This window comes from Schistocerca cancellata, chromosome 3 (assembly GCF_023864275.1).
Source record: "Schistocerca cancellata isolate TAMUIC-IGC-003103 chromosome 3, iqSchCanc2.1, whole genome shotgun sequence".
NCBI classification, from domain to species: Eukaryota; Metazoa; Arthropoda; class Insecta; order Orthoptera; family Acrididae; genus Schistocerca; species Schistocerca cancellata.
This window is the reverse complement of record NC_064628.1, coordinates 547,985,856-548,001,454: the sequence shown is the minus strand read 5'-3', so window position 1 is coordinate 548,001,454 and position 15,599 is coordinate 547,985,856. Positions and strand designations below refer to the sequence as shown.

The 15,599-nt window shown below is 39.1% G+C and overlaps 1 protein-coding gene across 2 annotated transcripts in view; it reads left to right on the top strand.

Annotated features, from left to right (window-relative positions):
- The window catches only part of LOC126175389 (2-oxoisovalerate dehydrogenase subunit beta, mitochondrial), a 421,798-nt gene that overhangs the window by 323,542 nt on the left and 82,657 nt on the right, over positions 1 to 15,599 (top strand). The window contains exon 2 of one of the 2 annotated variants that reach the window (XM_049922170.1): positions 4,800 to 4,929. In XM_049922170.1, the coding sequence (XP_049778127.1) occupies positions 4,806 to 4,929 (124 nt within the window). In that variant the 5' untranslated portion in view covers positions 4,800 to 4,805. Of the gene's footprint in view, positions 1 to 4,799; positions 4,930 to 5,187; positions 5,923 to 15,599 lie in introns of those variants that run through there. The other variant, XM_049922171.1, reaches the window with a different exon arrangement.

Genomic DNA, 15,599 nt, shown 5'->3' with positions numbered 1-15,599 from the left:
GAATTGCTCTTAATTTTGTTGTTCCCTAGGTGAAATAATACTGCAAGGCCTACTGGTACTTCTTACTTTTATTGTTATTTGTAATGTGGCTGAAATCTAATAAAAGGCAATATTAAAATATGACAAGGAGAACATTTTTTGTTCTTTTGCATTTCAGTTCCACTGAACTGGTAATTTCTTAAATTTATTTCGATTTCATCTTTTATTTCATTTTGATTCAGTTTTACTCACCAAAATATAATTGTGGACAGAATAAAACGTCTACATTTTTCTAAACGGTAGTTTCCTCATAAGCTTACAGTATGAGGTGTATATGATTTCAAGTAATTGTTTCTTTATAATTCAGATTAAATGGCCCTGAAACTGTTAGAAATAGTGATGTGTGGCTTCTTCATGAAGTCATCGCAAAATAACCCAAATGTCATCTTTACTTTAAAAATTTCAAACAAAAAGTTATTTCAAATTACTTTAAAAACTCTTTGGAATGAAGTCACCAGAAGCAGCTGCTTACTCAGTGACGTTTATACTAGTTAATGATTCTTACTACACCAGTGAGTTTGAAGGTATTTTGCTAATCTGGGGCATAAATTATATTTAGGTTGATCGGTTTCAACTTTTTACATTTTTTATGTTTAGGTATGGCTAACATTTTCTTTTACCTGTTACAGGATCATTATACCAGCAGAAGTCAGCGATATTTGATCCTGCACTGGTCTGTGTGCTGGGGCCGGAGGGGCTTCAGAATAATTAAATTTTAAAATAAAACAATTTTAAACACTTTGAAAATAAAAAATTTTAAACATACATGTCTTGATAATTTTTTTCACACCATTTCCATTCTGATATTTATTTAATTAATTAGGTTCAATAAATTCAGATTAATAATTTTGTAGCTTAAAACAAGCTGTAAATACCAGGCTGTATTCCACGTGTGTAGATACAGCTGGAGCCAAACTTGATAAGTCAAGCTTGAAATATAGCTTGAACTCTGCCAACTTTGGTGTTTGTTTCAAGCTTGAATCCAACTAACAGGCCTGAATATTCCAGCTTTGATCAAGCTTATATACTTGAACTTTACATCTGGAAACAAGTTTGAAACCGGCTTACTGTGCTATCTGGGAAGTCAACACTGACAATGATAGTTGAGGTATACATGCCGAATGCTGCAAGCTGAAGATGAAAAGAGAGAGAAAGTGTATGAGGATATTGAAAGGATAATACATTACGTAAAGGGAAATTAAAATCCAGTAGTCATGGGGGACTGGAATGCAGTTGCAGGGGAAGGAGTAGCAGAAAAGGTTACAGGAGAATATGAACTTGGGACAAGAAATGACAGAGGATAAAGTTCTGTAATAAATTCCAGCTAGCAAGATCGAATGCTCTGTTCAAGAATCACAGGAGGAGGAGGTATATTGGAAAAGGCTGGGTGATACGGGAAGATTTCAGTTAGCTTACATCATGGTCAGACAGAAATTACAGAATCAGATACTGAATTGTGAGGTGTATTCAAGAACAAATATATGCTCAGATCACGATGTAGTAGTGATGAAGAGTAGGCTGTTAAGTTCCAGAGATTAGTCAGGAAGAATCTATATCCAAAGAAGTGGGATAGAGCAGTACTAAAGAATGATGAGATACACTTGAAGTTCTCTAAGGCTATAGGTACAGCAATAAGGAATAGCTGAGTAGGCAGTGCAGTTGAAGCGAACAGACATCTCTAGAAACGGCAATCACATAATTTGGAAAGAAAAACATAGGTACAAAGAAAGTAACTGCAAAGAAACTGTTGGTAACAGAAGAAATACTTCAGCTGATCGACGAAAGAAGAAAGTTCAAAAATGTTCAGGGAAATTCACGAATACAGCAATAGAAGTCGCTGAGGAATGAAATAAATAGGAAGTGCAGGGAAGCTAAGATGAAATGGCTCCATGAAAAATGTGAAGAAATCGTAAAAGAAATCATTGTCAGAAGGACTGACTGAGCATATAGAAAAGTCAAAACTCCCTTCAGTTAAATTAAAAGCAAGGGTGGGAACATTAATAGTGGAACGAGAATTCCACTGTTAAAAGCAGATGAGAGAGCAGATAGGTGGAAAGAATACATTGAAGGCTCCTATGAGGGAGAATACTTGTCAGATTTGATAGAAGAAGAAACTGGAGTCAATTTAGAAAAGGAAGGGGATGCAGTATTAGAATCAGAATTTAAGAGATCTTCGGAGGACTTATGATCAAATAAAGTAGAAGGGATAGATGAAATGCCATCAGAATTTCTGGAATCACTGGGGGAAGTGGCAATAAAACTACTGTTCACTTTGCTGTGTAGAATGCACGAGTCTGGCGACATACTATCTGACTTCGGAAAAATATCATCCATATAATTCCAAAGACTGCAAGAGCTGACAAGTGCGAGAGTTATCGCACAATCACCTTAACAGCTCATGCATCCAAGTTGCTGACAAGAATAATATACAGAAGAATGCAAAAGAAAATTGAGGATGTCTTAGATGAGGATCAGTTTGGCTTTAGAAATGGTAAATGCACCAGAGAGGCAATTCTCACTTTGGTGCTGATAATGGAAGCAAGACGAGAGAAAAATCAAGACACATTCATAGTGTTGGTCGGCCTGGAAAAAGCGTTCGATAATTTAAAATGGTATAAGATGTTCAAAATTCTGAAACAAACAGGGGTAAGCTATAATGAAGGATGGGTAACATGCAATATGTACAAGAAACAAGAGGGAATAATAACCATGAACGACCAAGAACGAAGTGCTCGGATTAAAAAGGGTGTAAGATAGGGATGTAGTCTTTCGCCCCTACTGTTCAATCTGTACACCGAAGGAGCAATGATGAAAATAAAAGAAAGGTTCAGGAGTGGAATTAAAATTCAAGGTGAAAGGATATCAATGACATAATTCGCTGTTGATATTTCTACCCTGAGTAAAAGTGAAGAAGAGTTACATGATCTGCTGAATGGAATGAACAGTCTAATGAGTACAGAATATGGATTGAGATAAATCGAAGAAAGACCAAAGTAATGAGAAGTAGCAGAAATGGAACAGAGAGAAATTTAACATCAGGACTGATGGTCACGAAGTTAAGGGATCCTACTACCTAAACAGCAAAATGACCAATGACATACAGAGCAAGGAGGACATCAAAAACAGAGTAGCACTGGCAGAAAGGCGATTCCTGGCCAAGAGATGTCTAGTAGCATCGAACATACGTCTTAATTTGAGGTAGAAATTCCTGAGGATGTACATCTGGAGCACAGCATTCTATGGTAGTGAAACATGGACTGTGGGAAGGCTGGAACAGAAGAGAAGCGAAGCATTTGAAATGTGATGCTACAGACGAATGTTGAAAATTATGTGGACTTATAACGTAAGGAAAGAGGAGGTTCTGCACAGAATGGCAGAGGAAAAGAATATGTGGGTAACACTGACAAGGAAAAGAGATATCTATTAAGACGTCAGGGAATGACTTCCATGGTACTAGAGGGGGCTGTAGAGGGCAAAATCTGTAGAGGAACACAAGAGATTGGAATACATCCAGCAAATAATTGAGGACGTAGGTTACAAGTGCTAGTCTGAGATGAAGAGGTTGGCACAGGAGACGAATTCGTGGCAGGCCGCAGCATACTAGTCAGAAGACTGATGACTCAAAAAAAATTGTTGACAACTTTCAAATTAGCCTTACGAAAGACTGAACTTGCGACCTTGCACTCAAGGGCTGCCTTGTTTGCACAACGAGGGGAATTAGGGGTGAACTGTAGAATGCACTACCACAATACTAGAAGTAAGACTTTTTGGGTAGATTACGAATCCATGTCTAGAATTCAGAATGGAGTTACGTTTTGGCGCAAAAGCCTGCAACAGATTGTTGGTAGTCTTCAGGCAGTGAAAATTCCTGCTAAGAAACAAACGCCTAACTATAAAAATGTTATTTATAACTTGTCAGAATTGATTTATTACAGAATTGATACACTTTCCCTGCCTTCGTGAAATCTTGCTTCAAGACAGAGTAAATAGCTTCAAATGTGTTCGGTATGATTTCACTCAAAGCTCGTTTCGAAATTGCAGTTGAGAATTCTAGCTACTTTAGCTTCTTTCTGTTGCCTGTTCAGTATTATATGACAGGTTCTGAACATCAAAGGGGAATTATATGTTTCCAATCCCACCGGAAATAATTACGCCAATCGTCAATTTCCACCTGCAACTTGTGAACTAAATTTATATGCGAAAACTGCCTTCTCTTAAGCTGCCAATGTCTATATATACCATTTTGATAGGTCTTTCTGTTTCTTGCATAACACGGGACACAGAATTTTATCCATTGCGAATTCTTTGAGGTTACAATAGCCTCGTCGCCTGCTCCCGAAATGTCTTTTCTACACCGACAGATTACGAGCGAGCAGTAGATTGAACTTTCGTTGTGTTTACACACCACATATGCCGCGATTTATTGAATGCGCTTCCTTTTGTGCAGAAATCTGCGCAGACATCATTGAACGTGGGAGGGCGTATGGTATTCTCACTATTCTGCACCTGTACATCAGCAAGTAAACAAACTTCTGCAGAGCAAAATGTTTGGGACATATATCGAGCACATTTTCGTATGATACACATACACACTCACACCATATATATAATCTCAAGACAAACTTTATTAAATACCATAATAACGGTAAGGTACTGGGAGGTTGGCAGCGGTTCAGTGCTGCAGAAACACATCCGCAGAGGGGAGCACCACATCCTCGACACGTTTTGATATTTGAGTGCAGTTCGGAGTGTTTGCATCCTTTGCAATGAGAGCATTGAAGTGTTTAGCTACGATTAGCAATAAGTTTCAAACACAGTCCAATAATTTCATTTTTATACGGAAGTCGTCGCACTTCAAGTATTATCCTGATGGAATAACGTCGGATAAAGGTTAATATCGGAACAGTTGTACATGGTGGTTAGACTGTAGTCAACGAATGAATATGCCATGGAACGCAGCAAATTATCACTTTGTTGTGTTGAAAACTAGAGTTTGTTGGGAACTGTTTTGTTTAGATATTTTGTAGCTTTTGTTAACAATAAGCAGCTCGGTGTTTACATAGCATACGTAAATGTAATTGAATAGCAGAATGGAATATGCAGTCGTTCCTGAAAGATAACAAAAACAAAGTTAGTTGTAAATATTAGTAATCTAGGAAGACACCAGCAGGGAATGTAATTTTAACATTAACATCGTTGAGATTTATCGTACAGAAGAATCGTCTTCTGCTATTTCCACCTGATAATATGTGTTATTAAAACCGGAAAACATAACGACAATATAAAAAATGGGTTAGATGAATACATAGATGAGGTGGTACCCAATGTGAGTTTCAGTCGCCGCGAGGCGTCTTCGGGATCATTATGTGGAGCTTCTCAACAAGAATTGCCGCAGTGAAATGACATTGAATTTCCAAATATTTTGTTCTCACGTAGAACCAACTCTTGTTACCTTAAAATGCTTCGCACTATTGGCAAACAGACAGACGTTGCAAGCCACTGATACTGTGTACGGGAAACGCTGTGCAATGCATTGAACCTTACCTACTCACAGGAACTTCCGTACAAGGAATGAAAATATAAATAGAGTGGTCATAGTCCGTCTGAAGTTGAGATATTCCTATTAAATGCGTCAAACTCATTGTACATACAGCTGCTAGTACATTTCAGAACTGAGGGTCACAGCACAGCAGTTAAAAGCTCATTTTGTGTCAGTGGAATGTAATTCTTCACTTTGGTAGATTTATCGACTGAATCAGCATCTGCACGACTGGCGCTTCGTGTGACGTGTTCCAGACAATAGGCTTGGCAATGTGAACTGTTGATTTGTGCAGAGGTAACTGAACAGAAAAAGTGTTGAAGAGAAGAGCATCACCTCAGCAGGTTGGTGTTCATGCAAATCTGTGTAAATTTTGTTTCGTTCTTGTATCAGGACTTCTGAAAAAATGTTTTGACATAAAACTGCTAAATCCTTGGTAGAATTGACACTTTCATTTCACTGTGTTCGAACATTACTTAGTTAGCAACTAACTGAACAGTAATGATAAATATGAGCTTTGTGTTTAATTTCTGCATGAGCTGTTGTAACTCCAGAGGATTGCTTCTAGCTCTCTCTAGAAAGTGTTGCTAGTGCATGTAGTCCTAGGAAGGAGATGGGCAGAATAAGAGAATATATCATAAATTATTTTATTGAATAAGTGGCCGAGTTGCTGTTCACCACAGATGCATGATCAGATCTGTTTCAAAATTATTTGATTCTTGGCAATTTAAAATACTTCTCCAGTCACTGTTTAATTTAGTGTTTCAGAATACATTTACACACTGAAAGGAAGGCACAAGAGATTGATAAAAAATCTAAAAGCATATGTAATTGGAGCAGGAAAAAAATAGTATGTGATACAATGGGAAGTGCCCCCTGCAGTGCAATTCACATTGGTTTGCAGAGTAATGCTATGAATGTAATGAAATACAGATCATGTGACTAATGAGAAGAGTAATACATTCAGTGCATAGGAACTTTGATGGCCTGTCATGTCTCAAATTTACCAAAGTCTGTCTTAGTTGGACAGGATATTACAGTGAAGCAAATGCCATAGACCACAAGCTATGCTATACCATAACCTTTATTTCACCTTTGCTTTCATTGGTTTCACCAACTTGATCATATTTTCACTGCCCATTCCACTGTAGGGCATTATTGAAGCATCATATTCCACCTGTCTCCTTTAACCTATGACATCGACAAGGTGGGCACCCATATTTCCAGCATATCCAATGTGGTGACCATAATGTCACTATATAACACATGCTACCAAAAATAAAAATGACATGAGAGTATTTCACCCCAGGAATACAGTGAAACTAATGGGACAACTGAGAGAAAATGGGGGTTTAGGGTAGGGACAAGCTAAATATATGACAATATGAAAAACAATACCACCCCAAAATCGAATATTATCCACAATGAAGTCATAGACACCAAGAACCCAAACACAAGTCAAAAATCCCAGTATTGCAAATTTCACATAACATTCAAAGATCAGACAAAGTTAACAATACTAAAACCTTGCACACAAATCCCATCCTCCTCCTCCTCCTCCCGCCTCTTTCTCTGCCCCACCACACACACACACACACACACACACACACACACACACACACACACACACACACACACACACATATTCACTCTCTCTCTCTCTCTCTCTCTCTCTCTCTCTCTCTCTGACGCACTCGCTCTTACTGCCAAGTGCTCAAAACCCATTTTCCCCAAAACCCTATTAGAAGAAAATGCATCAGACGTGACAGTAATCCACTCCTCATCAATATAATCTTCCATCAGCCCCACAAGTTCACTCTTACATTACTCTGACTATGCAATACCTGGGAAACACATTCTGGAAGCCCAGTGCCTAAATAACAATCCCCACACTCCCAAACCAATCCAAGAACCACCCCTCCCATGCTAGTGCTTCCCAGATTTAGATTCGACGATCACCGTTAACACACCAGGCTCTCCACTTTGCCCCTGTACTTTACATGCCCAGAATATACTTCCCTACAAAAAAATAATCAATCTAACACACTTCTCACACTGACTCCTGTCTCATGCTCAAAAAAATTTAAAGAGGATCAATAACAAAAGTAATATATTAGTAAAACAATCTCCCTGGTGGCCAACTAGATCTCTCAAACTAGGTCCTCTGTCAGACAAATCACCAAATATTGTCATGGTGACACCATCGCATGTACAGGTCCCTGGTACGGGAGTTCAAGGCTCCAGTCAACTTCATAATTGCAATACAAGCATGACACCTCACGTAGTTGACAATCAAGCCAAATTGCTGCAATAATGTAATAGTTATCTTCATGTCATTGCCCAGTGCAGCACAGATCAAGTAGCCATTGAATTTCTCCATCATACCCATACACCAACACTAATCACACCTAAGACAAACACGAACTCATAAAACCCTGAACCATAAATAAAAGTAACTCACTGGCGACAAAGCATGCTCTTCCAACAACCACCTCACACAGTGATTACTTCGAGGCAAATAACCGAATACCAGACACAACACAAATAACTTCAGACCTCAACGGCCACCATAAGAGCATGCCACCAAATACTACAACATGACATCTAAAAACATTGAAGCAAACTCAAAAAAACTTTGCCACAAAGATTTCACACAACACAATACCAATACATATGGGTCAAAGCAGACGAGTGGAATTGGACACTTCCCATGTCCCTATCTTAGATCTTGGGCTCAGCTATTCATGAGTCTGCTATCACAAGAAAGATATTGAGGGGAACACTGTCACACTAGACACACAAAACTGGGATGCAAGGACCCTGGTGATGTCAGCCGACAACTGTGCTTCAACCATATCTGTGTGTAAGGGCCTGTTTGTTATTATCACATCTTTCGCTCAGCCTGTAATGTCAAATTTCTAAATCAAAGCAACTACTTCTTCTTCAAGCAGCTCCTCAGCTGTCTCTCGTGAGACTGAATGCATGTTGTTTTAGTGATCCTGCAAATTGAAACACTCTTTGTTGTCTGTGGATTGAATCCAAATTTTCCATGTGACACTAAGATGTGTGACAATTCAACTGTAGGGATAGACATGAACCAAAGCGTACTGTAGGGCCTATTTTTGTTAAGGATAGGTATTTTACCAAGTTAATTTCTCTATTCATGATGTGTGTTCTACTCGTATCAGGATTTTCCAATAATAAATGCACCAACACTTGAGTGTATGTGTGTCGTATTCAAATTGCACAGCTTTTTTCATGCTAATCAGCGTGACTTGACATGTTTTCACTGCCATATTAAGATCAGTTGAAATTGTAACATAAAAAAACCCTGATTAACACATTGACTGCCGCACACATTGTTATGGAAGTTCCACCAGCAGCGTATGTTATCTGGTATGAAACTTTGCTGTGGATGGTGGCAATGCCTTGTGGCAGTTAGCATGTTAACTATCAGAATTTTGTGCTGTGTATGCCTGGTTTTGTCTCATCTGTTGGAATGTGTTAAATTCTGTAGCTTGTTAAGACTTTTGCTTTTTTTAATGATAGTGTCACTCTAGCCATCTTTATGATTGTTGTTAATAGCAACATGTAGTGTTAGGAAACAGTACTAAAGAAAGCTATGCTGTCTTGTTGACTTGGACATATAACATTCGTGTTTTGAATTTCTCCTCATATATAATCTTGTATTTTAGTAATTATTTGGTTAATTGTGTTTTCTGTAGATCAGTCACATAACAACAATATGGTATAAGTACAAATGCCGCTGTCGAACTATTTATCATGCAAGCAATATTTTAAGGTAATAATTTTTCTTAGTAAACACAACCTTTGATTTCAATCGCAGAATAATTGCTAGAAAGTCTTGTTTTAAAAGTGTGCCATATTAGTTGTTGAGAATATCTTAGTGCTACCATTTGAAAGATGCATAGGTTCATCCTAGTTAAATTATTTGAACTTGATAGGTAAATTATGATAGAAGTAATGTAGTGGACCATCTCCTTTTTTCATAGTTTATGTACAGCATATGTAAATAATATTCATCAAAACACTCACTGTAGACTTGTCTATTATCTAATTAATGATATGAATATATAGAGGAAAACATTCCACATGGGGAAAAATATATCTTAAAATCAAAGATGACGTAACTTACCAATCGAAAATGTTGGTATGTTGATAGAGACACTAACACTAACACACACACACACACACACACACACACACACACACACACACACACACACACACAAAATTCAAGCTTTCGCAACCCACGGTTGCTTCATCAGGAAAGAGGGAAGGAGTGGGAAAGACGAAAGGATGTGGGTTTTAAGGGAGAGGGTAAGGAGTCATTGCAATCCCAGGAGCGGAAAGACTCACCTTGGGGGAAAAAGGGACAGGTATACACTCGCGCACACACACACACACACACACACACACACACACACACACACTGATATATCCATCCGCACATATACCAGGTATATGTGTGGATGGATATGTGTGTGTGTGTGTGTGTGTGTGTGTGTGTGTGTGTGTGTATGTGTGTGTGTGCGCGCGCGCGAGTGTATACCTGTCCCTTTTTCCCCTAAGGTAAGTCTTTCCGCTCCCGGCATTGGAATGACTCCTTCCCCTCTCCCTTAAAACCCACATCCTTTCGTCTTTCCCTCTCCTTCCCTCTTTCCTGATGAAGCAACCGTGGGTTGCGAAAGCCTGAATTTTGTGTGTGTGTATTTGTATCCATTAGTGTCTCTATCAACATACCAACGCTTTCGTTTGGTAAGTTACATCATCTTTGTTCTTAGATATATGTCTATAATCTAATATAGGTTTCTAAATTTACTTTGCAGTTTTAATTTTTATAATGAAAGGTGTGTCAAATACGGCTTGCATAAACATTCATCAGACTGTTACCACGTTGTTTATTTGGCATTCACAGTTGTTGGCTTCACCAATTCAAAACCAGGTTATCCCTTTCAAATATAACATTCGCCGTGGGCTACACTACAGATCAGACTGTCACTACAACCGAGATTTCAGGGTGAGTCCAGTATCACACACTTGCCCACATCACACTCAATTTGAGCTCAGTAAACATGGTAACAGTGGTATATTATCTGGGAATCTGCAGTGTTGAATGTTCCTATCAACTGAATATTAGTATTTGAACAATGCCATTCTGATTCACAAATCAAAACATGGTTATTTATTCACAAACAAGTTTGATCATTGTGGAGCTAGATATAACAAATGAGAATGTTTTGAAGCTTTTACAAACTGTAACATTAACCTTTTTACAAAACATAAAAGTACAAAGTTTCAAAATATTGCTATTTGCTGCCAAAGATGGATGCTATTTGCTGCCAAAGATGGGTGCCAGTCTGGCTTGTTTGTGAATAAATAGCCTTTTGTGCAGCTTTTGTCAAATTATGAAACACAAGGGTGTCATTCAAATTTGTCAGAGCTGCGGAGCAGCATGTATATGTATTTTTGAAGACATTTGTGTGGAATATAAAACAGCAATCTTTATGGAATATATTAAAATTAAAACAGTCTTGATCTCAATACAACAATTTCTGAAAACCCTCTGTTGTTATAGAATAGTGTTCAAACAAACCTGTTAACCAAAACCTCTTTTGAGCTTTTGGGTAATTTATAGTCTACATCTATGCTCTGCAAACCACTGTGAAGTGCATGGCAGAGGCTACGTCCCATTGTACCAGTGATTACGGTTTCTTCTTGTTCCATACACGTATGGAATGTGTGCAGCAGTTATTCTAATCTTATCCTCATGATCCTTATATGAGCAATACATAGGAGTTTGTAGTGTATTCCTAAAGTCGTCAATTAAAGCCGTTTCTTGAAACATTTTTAACAGACTTTCTTGGGATAGTTTACATCTATCATCAAGAGTCTTCCAGCTCAGTGCTTCAGTATCTCGATAACACTCTCCTATGGGTTAAACGAACCTTTGACCATTTGTGCTGCCCTTCTCTGTATATGTTCAATATCCCTTGTTAATCCTATCTGGTACAGGTCCCACACACTTACGCAATATTCTAGCACTGGTCACACAAGTGATTTGTAAGTAATCTCATTTGTAGACCGATTGCACTTCCCAAGGATTCTACCAATAAACGAAGTCAACAATATGCTTTACATGCGACTGAACATATGTGATCATTCCATTTCATATCCATGCAAAGTGTTATACCCAGGTATTTGTATGAGTTGGTCAGTTTCAACAGCAACTCATTGATATTATAGGACAATGCATATTTTTTCGTTTTGTGGAGTGCAAAATTTTACATTTCTAAACATTTAGAGCAAGTTGCCAGTCTCTGCACCATGCTGAAAACTTATCAAGATCTGACTGAATATTTCTGCAGTCTCTTCCAGATAGCACTTCTTTATATATAATTGCATCATCAGCAAAAAGTCTGATTTTACGAGGGCAGTTCAATAAGTAATGCAACACATTTTTTTTCTGAAACAGGGGTTGTTTTATTCAGCATTGAAATACACCAGGTTATTCCCCAATCTTTTAGCTACACAACACTATTTTTCAACGTAATCTCCATTCAATGCTACGGCCTTATGCCACCTTGAAATGAGGGCCTGTATGCCTGCACGGTACCATTCCACTGGTCGATGTCGGAGCCAACGTCGTACTGCATCAATAACTTATTCATTATCCACGTAGTGCCTCCCACGGATTGCGTCCTTCATTGGGCCAAACATATGGAAATCCGATGGTGCGAGATCGGGGCTGTAGGGTGCATGAGGAAGAACAGTCCACTGAAGTTTTGTGAGCTCCTCTCAGGTGCGAAGACTTGTGTGAGGTCTTGCGTTGTCATGAAGAAGGAGAAGGTCGTTCAGATTTTTGTGAACAATTGTGACAGCACTACCAACAGAGATGTCAAGTTGAGCACTGAGTTGTTTGATGGTGATCCGTCGATCATCTCGAACGAGTGTGTTCGCACGCTCCGCCATTGCAGGAGTCACAGCTGTGCACGGCCGGCCCGCACGCGGGAGATCAGACAGTCTTGCTTGACCTTGCGGCGATGATGACACACGTTTTGCCCAACGACTCACCGTGCTTTTGTCCACTGCCAGATCACCGTAGACATTCTGCAAGCGCCTATGAATATCTGAGATGCCCTGGTTTTCCGCCAAAAGAAACTCGATCACTGCCCGTTGTTTGCAACGCACATCCGTTACAGACGCCATTTTAACAGCTCCGTACAGCGCTGCCACCTGTCGGAAGTCAATGAAACTATACGAGACGAAGCGGGAATGTTTGAAAATATTCCACAAGAAATTTCCGGTTTTTTCAACCAAAATTGGCCGAGAAAAAAATGTGTTGCATTACTTATTGAACTGCCCTCGTACTATTAATATTGTCTGTAAGGCCATTAATATACAATATGACAGGGAGGGTCCCAACACTTTGCCCTGGGGCACACCCCAGGTCTGTTTGTGCGCATCTGACAATGACTCGCCACCTAAGATGACATACTGTGTCTTCCCTGCTAGAAAGTCCTCAGTCCTGTCACAAATTTCACTTGGGTACCCCATATGGTCATACTTTCAACAATAAGCAGTACTGAGTCAAATGCTTTTTGGAAATCAAAATATACTGCCTCTACCTGGTTGCCTCGATCCAAAGCTTTCAGTATGTTATGTGAGTAAAGTGAGAGTTGGGTTTCATGTGATCAATATTTTCGAAATCCATCTTGGTTAAACAGGTCATTCTGTTTGAAATACCTCATTATGTTTGAGCTCAGAATATATTCTAAGATTCTACAACAAATGGATGTCAAGGATATTGGATGGTAGTCTTGTGAATCACTTCTACCCTTTTTGTAAACTTGTGTGCCCTGTACCTTCTTCCAAAATCTGGCTATGGTTTTTTGTTTGAGGGATCTATGATCCAGATTACAGTTAGAAGAAGTGCTAACTCAGTTGCAATTTCAGTACAGAATCTGACAGTGTGTCCATGGAGGCCTGCAGCTTTGTTCAAATTAACGATTTCAGCTGTCTCTCAGCACCACTGACACTTAAACTTATTTCATTTATTTTTTCAGTGGTACAAGGATTAAATTGGGATAATTATTCTGGATTTTCCTATGTAAAGGAACATTTGAAAACAAAATTAAGCATTTAAGTTTTCACTTTGCTACCTTCAATTTCAGTTCCTGTCTCATTCACTACTAACTGGACATGAACTTAGGTGCCACTAACAGCCTTTATCTATAAATAGAATTTCTTTGGGTTCTGTGAAAGATCACTTGACAATATTCTCTCTATGGTAGTCACTGAAGGCATCACACATTGCTCTCTTGACAGCCAAACACATTTCATTCAGCATCTCTCTGTCTATAGCCCTTTGCTTTGTTTTACACCTATTATGCAGTAATCTCTGTTACTTTACAAGTTTCTTTACAGTGGCTGTACATCATGGAGGCTCCCTCCCATTATGAACTGTTCACTGGATACACATCTATCCACTGCATGGTCAACTATTCTCTTAAACTTGAGCCAGAGTTCCTCTACGTGCCCCTGTTCTGTACTGAAAGTTTCAGGTTCCTCATTGAGATATGACACTACTAGATTTTTTATCTAGTTTACTGAACATACATATGTTTCTGCTTGTTTTATTTGTCCTACATACTTTGGTAATCGTTGTTGCCACAACCACCTCATGGGTACCGACACCAGTTTCAATGAGAGGTCAGGTTTGTTTGTTGCCATTAGATCCAATGTATTTCTATCGTGAGTGGGGTTCCTATCTATCTGTTCTTGGTAGTTTTCAGGGAACACATTTAGTGAAGTTTCACATGATGTCTTATCCCGCCCACCACCAACGAAACTGTAATTTTCACAATTAATTGTTGGATGATTGAAGTCTCCACCAATATTTTAGTATGATTGGGGAACTTACGTATAAGTGAACTGAGGTTTTCCCTGAAGTTTTCGGTTACATCAGATGATGACTGTGGTGTGCGATAGAAGGATCCAATTGTCATTTTATGCCCACCCCTGATACGGAGTCTTGCCCAAACAATCTCAAATGCAGCTTCAGTTTCCACCTAATGGATTTGAGTTTCTTGTCTACTGTGACAAATACACAACCTATGTTTCCCATTTGCTTATCCTTTCGATATACACTTAAATTTTCCCCAAAAATCTCACTGCTATCAATTTCAGATTTCAACCACCTTTCTGTACCTAGTACCACGCAAGCTTTCACTGCTTTTCATGAGAGCTTCAAACTATGGCACTGTGTTGTGAATGCTTTGACACTTTTCCATCATGATTTTAATACTCTCACCTGTGGGAGGCATTTCTTTCAATCTTATACTCATACTTCTGGTTTCCTACAGATATCATTATCTGGATTGGATGGAGAGTCGCCTAATCTAAAAAGCCCTTGTGTGCACCCCACACGAAGTCAGCTACCTGATTAGCAGCTCTCATGTGTAATGCACACCCGATCTATTTAGGGGGACCCTACAATTCTCAACCCTATGGCACAAGTCCAGGAAGTTGCAGCCTAGCTTGTCACAGAACCTTTGAAGTCTCTGGTTCAGTCCTTCCACTCCAAAGGGCCATGATCAGGTCTGAGGACAGTGCTGCAAATTGTGAGCTTCACTGAAACTCCACACACAAGGCTGGTCTTCTCAACCTTCTCTGCTAATTGCTGGAATGACACAAGAATGACCTCAGAGCCCAGACAACAGGCATCATTCATTCCAGTGTGCACCATAATCTACAGTTGGTTGCACCCTGTTCCCTCAATGGCTGTTGGAATAGCCTCTTCAACATCCTAAATGAGGCCCCTAGTCATAAACACTGAGTGCATCTGGTGTTCTTTCCTGTCCCTTGCTGTGATTTACCTAAGGGGTACCTTCATTTGCCATACATTTGAACTGCCAAAGATTAGATCCCTACTCTTTTGTGCTTGCCTCCTTGTGTTTGTCTCCTCCTAACACCAGACAAAAATAGGTTTTCTCAAAAC